Genomic DNA, 10,000 nt, shown 5'->3' with positions numbered 1-10,000 from the left:
TTCACAATTTTTTTATGCCACATCATTATCAGAGAAATGTAGACTAATAACAAGCCATAAGCGAAGGCGTACTTGAAGCGAAACTGCATCCTCACCTCAATTTCATGCACATTGCACCGGTGTTACTCTCGCGTAACTAATGTACATTTCATGCGACTCACCTCACGGTAGTCTCGTTTTTTCTTGCAGGACATTAGCACAAACAATAGGGGGACTTGTTTCGCCAGGTCACCGCTTTTGACAAACGCATTGACGGAAAACAGTTGGGTGAAAGGATGACGACAGAGCTTGAAGGTGCCGTCCACGCACCAAGTCTTGGCTCGGCATAGGTGATCCAGCTGCTGGCTTGTGGCAAAGACAGAATGACACTTGTTTCTGATGTGTACGTCAGCCTGCATAAAATTGGACGGTATGTAATCCTCGTGGAGCTCGAAATTTAGGTCAGTGGGGTCCTCTGGTCTGAGTTGCTGGCGCATCCTATTGGTGGCTCGGATAATGTTCTCTGGCTTGGATAGTTCCCTGGATAGTTCCCTCCTGAACAAGTTGGTAGGTTATTTCAGTGAACCCCGGCACTTGCTCGGCGTCTGATCTGACTCGAGTGTCCTCTAACGAGCTTTCTTGTGGCGGTGTCCAGGACGGGGAAGGATTTTCATCATCCGGATCAAACATACTCTCGTCTACGATGAAAAACACCAAAAATTAGCCCTGTAATAACAAAACAATGACGTAATTTCTTCAGGTAATTCCCTTGAAAATGACGAACCATCCAGATTTTTTACGGCAAAAGATGCAATTGTTATGATAATCAAAGACAATTACTCGTCGGTTTCTAGATTCCAGATGTTTTTTTTTTCACCCCCTATTTTGTTTATCTGATTGACTTTCCATTATTGAGCTCCATAAGGGTATATTTTGGTTAAAGATACACTAAAACGCTATTCGCACTATAATGAACTTTCGACGCCATTGCAGGTGAAGTTGAATATTCTACTGTGACAACTGGATAAAATCTACGCATTAAAAAGTACCCCCTTAAATTGACCAAAACATACGCACAGAATACTCTACACACCATGACACTACTTAGCAGGGGAGGGACAGGAAAAACTTTTCATGACACTGGAAAACAAATAAAAAAAGGAGGAATGAAACGCAGATTCCGACTGGGTTTGGCAACCCAGTAATTACGCGCGCAGCGTTCGAAACTAGATCAACAGGAAAATTTGTTCTCAATCTTGCAAAGAAATATAAGTTACCGGCATGGAAAACTTAATAATTGTCATTCATGTAGAGGATACACATATCGCCTCCTGGCAAATCAGAATTTTCCATCTGCTGGTCTAATCAGAGCTTTGAGTGCATTTAAATTGGAGAGGTTTTAGAATACCTGTCTACTTCAACCAGAAAATTACATGACTCCTTAAAACATGTTTTCTGTGTACTTATTAAGTAAATAAAATCATTAAATGTGGGAGGTCACCGTGCTCGTGTCTTCGCAACACTATGATAATGCATGGTAAAGAGGCAATTTCGGCTTCAAAATGAAGTTAAGGATGAACAATCAACCGCCACAAAAGGTGCCACAGTCAGTATCAAATTTCACTTTAAAGATTGCAGACTTCTCTGAGTTTTCCAGTCCTTTTTTTTTTAATTGTTAAGCCACGCTTATTTGAAAAAATGAAAAAAAAAAAAGCCATACCTAATTCCTGATTTTCCATCTCCAATGAATCGGGAATGTCGAAGGCATCCATGGTCGCATCCATATCTTCGAGCGCTGTGCTCTCTGCAATAGGGGTTGGAGCGCAATACAGGCACTGCCAAGCAATGTCTAGCCCTGATTTTACCGCGTCTCGATACTGTTCTCTTGTTATGCCAGTCTGGCATCGCCGATGTTGCCACTAATCACATCCTTCGCATAACAGAGCTTCTTGTCTTGAAGCGACTTCTTCGGAGCAAAATATACAGTAGTAGCTATCCATAGTTGGAATGGTTGGTTTACGGAATGACTAGAGCAAAAATCGCAGCCCTTTTATACTGCAAAGCCGGCTTAAGGCGGATTCGAAATCGCAGCGATGTAATTGGACGATATTCAAGTCATTAAAGTCTGTATACATCCTATTGAAGTTGAAAAACTATCACTTTCTTTGCAATGTGCCGCACAAGCGGCCAAAATTAATACTTATTGTTTTGACCTTTTCAATCGCAGTGTGTTTTGTTCCGATTATTTAGGTGTAGAACGATGTGGTCACTTAGTACTGTTGATAGTTAGTTTACGACTGCTTACTAACGATGTTAACCTGACTCGTGAATCAAATCTAATTGAAATCACAAAGGTCAAGCTCGGTCTGGATTGAAATCGCAGCATCTGCTCTTTGTTAGGGAGGCATAAAATTAAAGTCTTGAAACAATACCCTATTGAAGTTGAAAAAATCTCACCTTCCTTTCCTGCGTGCCGCACAAGAACGTTAATGAGTTTGCATTGTTTTGATGGCGTTTTTGATTCAGTTATGTTAACATAAAAACTTTATAGCTTAAAGTGCCCCTAACCCTACAACTTTTTTTTTTGTAGATTTTGACACTTTTAAGAACTTATTTTTGAAAAAAAAATTCAAAAATATTGAATTCGGGCTTTTTTTACGAGCGCTGAACGTGGAGGCGGTCTTGACTATTTTTTCACCTATCGTTCGCATTAGTCCCCCACTCGGCCAAAGTATCGAGCGTGTCGTAAGAAAAGGACATCGTGCAAGCTTGAGTTGTTCTTGAAAGATGTCAAAATCTACCCCCAAAAAAATAAGTTGAAGGGTTAGGGGCACTAAAAGCAGCTAAAACAACTCAACAAGGATCGAACTTCACCGCGGATCATCGACGACTTTCATCATGATATACAGACTTTAATTCGTCCGTCATTTTCGAATAAGTTAATTTCGTGGAGAGGAAAGATTACATGTCTTTCCTATTTCATTTTTTGTCTGTGAGTCAGTCCAGCGTGTAACTTACTTTACCTTTTAATTTAGACACATCAAGTAGACAAACTCGGTAAAGTTTAACTTAAAAAATTAAGGAACAGCATGGTGGCGAGATAACTCGTCTTGGTGGCGACTTTGATTGCATATTGGTGGCGAGTTTGCTGGTGGCGAGTCTTCCTGGTGGCGAGATGACTAGTTACCTTTCCCTCAGTTCCCTCAGTCACTTTAAGCTCGGTGTCTGACATTTGCAGACTGCAGACGAACCCTAAATCACAATTATTGAAAGCTAACCGTTTTAAAATGGGTTCTTAGACTTAAATACTGTTTATCAGCGCTATTTGAAATGGATGCTTAGACTTAAATACTGTTTATCAGTGCTATTTGTAGCAGTCTGCAGTCTGCAGTCTGCAAATGTCAGCTAGACACCGCTTTAAGCATAATAGGCTTATTGCATTTCCTTTTCCATAATTAACAACTTCGCTATGGAAAGTTGTGACGACTCGGGCTGAAATGAAATTCTAAACTGCTTTTTAAGGGTGGACATGTTGTTTATTAATTTAGCAAGCTCTAGAGATTAAGGATTGCTAGGTTGGGGACACTCTGAGGGCTTCATTATTTTTTACTAGTGTTTTCTGAAGAAATCACCTTATTATACAAGCACCTGACAACCGCAGCAAATCTTAATAACCATTCATAAAAGATTGAATAATTTGGCAACTCTCGATTCATATTCATATCAAGATTGACATTAAGGTAGCTAAAACAAAGGTAAACATTGTTACATGGTTATTAATAATTATTGTCCAGTGTTGTCTTGTTTCTGACTTGCCAACCTGATGCAAAATTGAATTTTTACCCCTAAGGGAAATGTGTGTGGGGGATCGGACTGGTGATGGATTTATATACCATACATATCACATACAGTCTCATGGTGGTTTCAGCTCCAACTTGTGTATACCCGAAAAAAATTCGCCAAAATACCCAAAATTTATCCAAATATACCCAAAATTAATGGAAGCATTGTATACTGTATGCCTGAAATTCAAAGAAAGTGCTATACCGAATACCAGTATTGAAGCTGCAATATACCCTATACCCAATTTAAAAAGCCCCCGTATACCATATACCCAAAAACCCTGGCCGACCCTGTTGAGTGGTGATTACTAGGATTTAAGGTTGTAAGGCAGGCCTATGGTTCGTTGTCCTTATCCGAGAAAACTTGAAAGTCTAACCATTTGCAAATGAAATTTAATACCACGACAGCACTTTCCCCTCAGTTATTTAAAGACCCTGAGTGTTGGTGTGACTGTTCTAAATTTGAATCTGTGATATCCCACTTGAAAGTCTGATGCTCAACCAACTGAGCCACTGATCCTCAGTCGTCCTTTTATCATCCTTTTCACAGAGATCTTTGATCACAGGGGGTGATACTTATCAGATTTTAATATGGCTGATGGCAGACGATTTTTAATTTACTCGTCAACTTGGGGTGTCCTGGGACAGAGTAAAGTCTGGCCGGTTTTAAGGCCAGTTTGGGTGTCAAAAGGGTTAATTAATGGGGATCGTTCTTCAGTGAGTGATTAGTATCATGTGACATTTTCACATTTTTATCATGTACACAGTATTCTTGTGGAAAGGAGACAAATGTAACAGCCATAACAGTCTTGGAACATAAAATAGGTAAATAGATAAGTACATGTAGCATTTATATGCAATTTTTTCCCTGTTTTTTTTTTTAATGAACACAAAGGCAGATATCTGTTTACTCCTGATAGGCTAACAAACATCAGGAAATCAAAGGTAGCCAGCCTGTTCTATGTTCTCAGTCAGAACAAGTCCTAGGGACTCATCAGAAGCATAAAGGGCACAGCTCATAACATCAAGTTAAAAGCATATTGATAAGGAACCTCTGGGAGCCACTATGCAGTCCATGTAGCTTGATCTCAGCGTCACAGCCAGATGTAATTAGCTGTGAATAGAATAAGGGGAAAACCGCAGTACCTGGAGTTAATAAAGCCCTTGAGACAGGTTGAGATCATTCAATTTAGGTCCAGTGGTTAGGGCGTTGGGTTTTCATGCAGTTGTCCCCAGTTCAAATCTCATTCAAACCTGGTTTGGATTTGCTTTTTCATTGTAAATAACCAAGTGGTTGCCTCATGCCAGACGGGGTTCTTAATCATGTTTGTGTTAAGTTTGAATTTTGTTTGAATTGTTTCTTACAGATTATTAAAAGTGGGTTTCCTGTTAACTAGAGTGATAGCTATGTGCACTTCCACTATAAACAAATCATTTACATTTACATTTTTTTAGTTCAGACCTCACATACGATGGGAGGCTAAAATCTTGCATGGTAATCAAACCCAAGACTCATAGATGAGAACTTTTCACTTCATGAAATCTGGTTAACAAAAGTTATTTCTCGTCCAATTCACTTCACGAAATCTGGTTAACAAAAGTTATTTCTTGTCCAATTCACTTCACAAAATCTGGTTAACAAAAGTTATTTCTCATCCAATTACATTATTTTAGCAGATCAGATAGAAGGTTTTTTTTTTTTTTCAAAATACTTCAGCGAATGATAAAAAATGGTCAGCAACCTCTCCCTTTGTTTTTTGGAATGGAAAATTGATTACTCCCAATGAACTAACACCTGATCCATGGAAAAGTGACAAAGTAACCATAAAACCATGTATTGCAACTTTTCAAGTCTCTTTGTTTATAGACCCAGAAACTGCAGAGGAATATGTAGTGAGAAGAGGTGAATGTGTCAATGTTTTACCAGGAATTCTAAGAAAGGTACAGTAACTGTATTAAGGAGAATCCTATGTATAATGAGTTCTAACTTATATTAAAAATATAGATGTAAGAATGAATAATTCGTTGTGTTATTCTTTTTGTCAGGCCTAACATTTTAGTCTAAAATGGTGTGAATCCATCTTTTTAGTTTTGTCCTTTTGGAAAGATTGAAGTAGAAGAGGAAGCATGGCTAAATAAAAAAGAAAAATATTTACGCCTTCATTGTTATAATCTGACATGGTCGAAGTATGCTTCTCTTGAAGAGTTCAGTTGTTACAGAACTTGTGAAAATAACCCTGACTGGTATGTATTGTTCACTCTGATTGCTAAGTCTTCAAAAATAACTGACAACATCACAAAATCTGTCTGTGTCATTAAAGCGGAAAGCTGGTTGGTGTGTGCTTATTAAATAACTATCATGATTTTTGAGGAAAATTAGCACTGTATCGTTCCACCTGGCTCTAAAATGGGAATTACCGGTTGAAATTTACTTTCCCGAGTAAGAATCGATCCTTTGTATTGAGATCTTGCAGTGTATCTAGGAGTCTACATGTAGATCGTAAAAATTTTTTGGTGCACATTTTGTCGTGTCCCATAATGCTCTCAGTGAATCTTTGATCTTATATTGTCTTAATATGTGAGTTATAATTTACGCAGCAATTACATTATCTTGAACAATGACTAGACAAAAAAAAAAATATTTAGCTTTAATGTATACAGATGAATTTCTCTGAATATTTGTTTTATATTTGGTGTATTTCCTTGCCGTTCTCTTCCTAATAACAGTGTTACTTAATGGCCAAATTTGAGGTCTTGTTGAGGGAGTAATTCTTTAGCTATTCCAGACTGCCATATTTTCATTGGCCCCTACGATGAATAGCTGCTTTTGTTATCAGGGCTTGGTGTATTGTTATATCATCTGTTTTTTCGTCCTTCAATCACATACCGCTTCTGGAAAGCTATAACGGGGTCTCTCTGTGGAGGAGGTGTGCATAATATTTAATACTCTCGTTATATTTTCAAACAATGAACATTCTTGTAGACTCGCTCTCAACGTTCTGGCTTATGCTCCAAAACTTGAGTTGGTGGAAATTACCTTATTATAGGAAATTAACACTCCATGAAATTAAGGTAATCAAAATTTTAACGATTCGCGTTAATTTCCTGTGACAAAGTCGTCGTCGTCTGATTTGACAAAATGGCCGAAAACGCATCTTAAAGAACGAAAGGCTCTTTTTCCCGGATTCCTTAGATTATTAGAATCCCCAGGCAGGAGCCGTGTTAGACCCTTTTTTCCGGAAAATCATTCCCGGGCATTCCAAGAAATTGCTGCCGCGGCGAAGAAAGACTATAGAGACATTGGATTGCGCTCGTTTCGCCCAAACTGAAAACCCATTCGCCCAAAGGGAAATTCCATTCGCTCTTTATTAAGATCTGCACGTGTTTTTTTCCTGGTTCGCTTAGGACAATATTTGAACAGCGTGGCACCATCAGTGTCTTTGGAATTGGCTCCTTGCTTGGTGGAATGTTTGAAACTTTTGCATACACATTTTTTCAACGTGAAGCTGAAAAGGTGAGGACGAAATAGCAGCGCGACCACTGCTTGCACTTTGTGTTGTAAGAATTCTGGCTTAGGGCAGTAATGAAATTGGACTTACCTGTAAGACCAGGTTTGAAACCGCAGCTGTCGAATCTATTTATTGGCCCAGCTCCCTCTGACTCATTTTACCGACAATAAAGTGGTAGAGCCTCCGAAATGGCAAGGAGAAGACATAGGTTCGACTTGTAACCAGCTATCCGGCCATCAGGAAGATCAATGGACTTAAATTACGTACTTTATTTAAGTGTCAAGTCTTGTAGCGCGGGGGCACTAATTTGGTACACTATACTCTGAAGGCCCGTCCACACTAATGCGTTTTCGAAAACCTCCGTTCTCAAAAACTTGATTTCGGGTCCCTGAAAACGGATAAGAAGATCTACGTCCACACTAATGACTGAAAACGGAGTTCTAAAGATGCGTTTTTGTTACCAGGCTATGCGTGCACAGTTTCTTTGCCCTAATGCGCCTGTGTTCGATAGCGCCAGCAAAACTATCTGTACGTTTTGGCGCCAAAAGTGAGGCATCCACATGATTATGACGTCACATGTATTCGAAAACCTCCGTTTTCACACTAGAACGATAAATCTCCGTTTTCAAAAGTGCCCACTTTCAAAAGCGTATTAAAGAAACCTCCGTTTTCGTGGATCACCGGTTTGAAAACGTCCGTTTTGGATCGTTTTAGTGTGGACGGTCAAATATACACTGAAGTTTTCGAAAATGTATTAATGTAGACGGGCCCTCACTGTGTGGACCCGAGGGAAGCAGAGTCCTGGGTTTTTTCCGACTCGAGGTCGAGGAAAACAACGGGATTCGAGGGGAAACATAACTAACTAGTTTCCTGAGTGACCAGACAATGAGTGCCTTGTCATATATTATCAATTACAGTTCTCGTTTTGTTCATTGAAAGTCTAGGGATACAACAATATACTTTCAAACCAAATCAAACTGAACTCAACTCAAATCAAATTAATCTATGATTTTTGAGAAGAGGGGTAAACTGGAGTACCCGGAGAAAAACCTCTCGCAGCCCGTTTCTCGAAAGTCCCGAAAACTTTTCGGGACCGGAAAGCCATTTGTGAAACTGCCAACAAACTAACATCAGAAGAAAGCTTAATAAACGTGGTTTACGATGAAAATAAGTGTGTTTTCCTTTTAGAAAGCTTCAGGAGGCGCTAAGAAGTGAAACCACCCAGGGTTCTTCTATTGAATTTGAGCGAATTTATAGGGTATGTAGATTTGACCGATTTTCGTGAAATTTCACCAAAACCTTCCAGAGATGATGACAAACGAAAGTGTGTCGAGAAATTCTGATATTGAAAATATTTTTCCGGTGGGATCCCGCAACACGTTTCGCATACTTTTAGCTACTCCAACCTGCGAATGCGGATATCGAGACAACCAATCAGAATATCGAAAAAGCCAGAAACTAGCGCCCGTACGAATTTTTCCCGAACGACACCCGCGAAGTTGGGAAGTAACCTTAACTTGTTTTCACGGTAACAAAAAGAAAAATAACTGTGAAGTTTGACGACTTAAATCCTTTCCGTTCTTGAAATACAAAGGGAATCGCGAGACCCGAAAATGGCCCGTAAACTTTCGGGACTTTCGAGAAACGGGCCCCTGAGGAGAGAACCCATATATGACGCTGACTCTTGGCATCGAACCCGAGTCACATTGGTTGGAGGCGTGTGCTATCATCCCTCCGCAAACCATCCTCCCCAAACTGTGCTCGCCACCAGTAAACTCGCCAGCAAATATGAACCCGAAGTCGCCACCACAAGTGATAAAAGAGCAAACAGCTTACATTTTACCTGCTTCAGTGTAGACCTTCTTCACCAAGAGGGCAGGCTGGTCACAATCTAGTTCAAGTATATACCTGAGGATAAACGTTAAAAAATAAAGAGACGCAACTATCGCATGGTACAGGCTCGACGTTTTACTTATTAGGACGAATTTAACAACAATTGAACTTATGCTTTTCGATTACTGAAGTTGTGTTCAGGCATGAATGTGCCTGATGACCACGAAGATTTACAATAATCCCAAATGTATGATCAGTTAAATTTTGTGTTGATTTCGACTACCACAGAGCAGTTTTCCATACAGATATCGTATTTCATCTTAATTGCCCCATGCCTGAAAAGTACGTTAAAAGGTTTCTGAAATAACAAAGGTCGTGATTTTTTACTTTGCAGGGCTTTGGAATAATGGAAGATCTTTTAATGACAATGAATCAAAGATGTACTGAAAGTTGAAATGGTGAAGACTGGAAAGAAAATTCTTGTGACGATTAACACTCGAGAAGTTTGTATGGTTGTTATTATGTTCCATGTCAAAATTGAATGAAATTAAAGATAGCTGTAAAAGTAAAAGCGTTTCAAACTAATTTGATCGAAAGTGAGATGTTCCAAGATTTTGATTCAGCCGGCGTTGGACGAGCAGAGGAGCGCGAGCAAATGCAGGACGCTTCGTTTTCCCGACAGAATCGAGCTGTAAGATCCACCTTTTGCGTCAATGTTGCAAATAGAATTGTTAATTGTATTGAAATGAGCTTTTGGCCAAACTCTCGACGAAGAAAGCCCTTAAAAGGGATGCACCCATGAGCTGGTGTGCGGACCGGAAACTGACTGGGAACGAC

General features: G+C 39.5%; 2 protein-coding genes and 1 pseudogene across 2 annotated transcripts in view; 2 read left to right on the top strand and 1 right to left on the bottom strand.

Annotated features, from left to right (window-relative positions):
• Window positions 1–476, bottom strand: part of LOC138041706 (uncharacterized) — a 2,368-nt pseudogene extending 1,892 nt beyond the window's left edge.
• Window positions 1–9,734, top strand: part of LOC138042156 (PRELI domain-containing protein 2-like) — an 11,812-nt gene extending 2,078 nt beyond the window's left edge. Inside the window, exons 2-6 of the mRNA XM_068887966.1 lie at window positions 4,589–4,646; window positions 5,689–5,762; window positions 5,911–6,065; window positions 7,227–7,335; window positions 9,558–9,734. Of these exons, the coding sequence (XP_068744067.1) occupies window positions 4,589–4,646; window positions 5,689–5,762; window positions 5,911–6,065; window positions 7,227–7,335; window positions 9,558–9,617 (456 nt within the window). The 3' untranslated portion in view covers window positions 9,618–9,734. The remainder of the gene's footprint in view (window positions 1–4,588; window positions 4,647–5,688; window positions 5,763–5,910; window positions 6,066–7,226; window positions 7,336–9,557) is intronic.
• Window positions 1–10,000, top strand: part of LOC138039829 (major facilitator superfamily domain-containing protein 12-like) — a 151,782-nt gene that overhangs the window by 32,119 nt on the left and 109,663 nt on the right. The window lies entirely within an intron of this gene.

The sequence above is a fragment of the Montipora capricornis genome, chromosome 3 (genome assembly GCF_036669925.1).
Source record: "Montipora capricornis isolate CH-2021 chromosome 3, ASM3666992v2, whole genome shotgun sequence".
NCBI classification, from domain to species: Eukaryota; Metazoa; Cnidaria; class Anthozoa; order Scleractinia; family Acroporidae; genus Montipora; species Montipora capricornis.
Note: the sequence above shows the minus strand (reverse complement) of the source record. Positions and strands in the feature narration are given on the sequence as shown.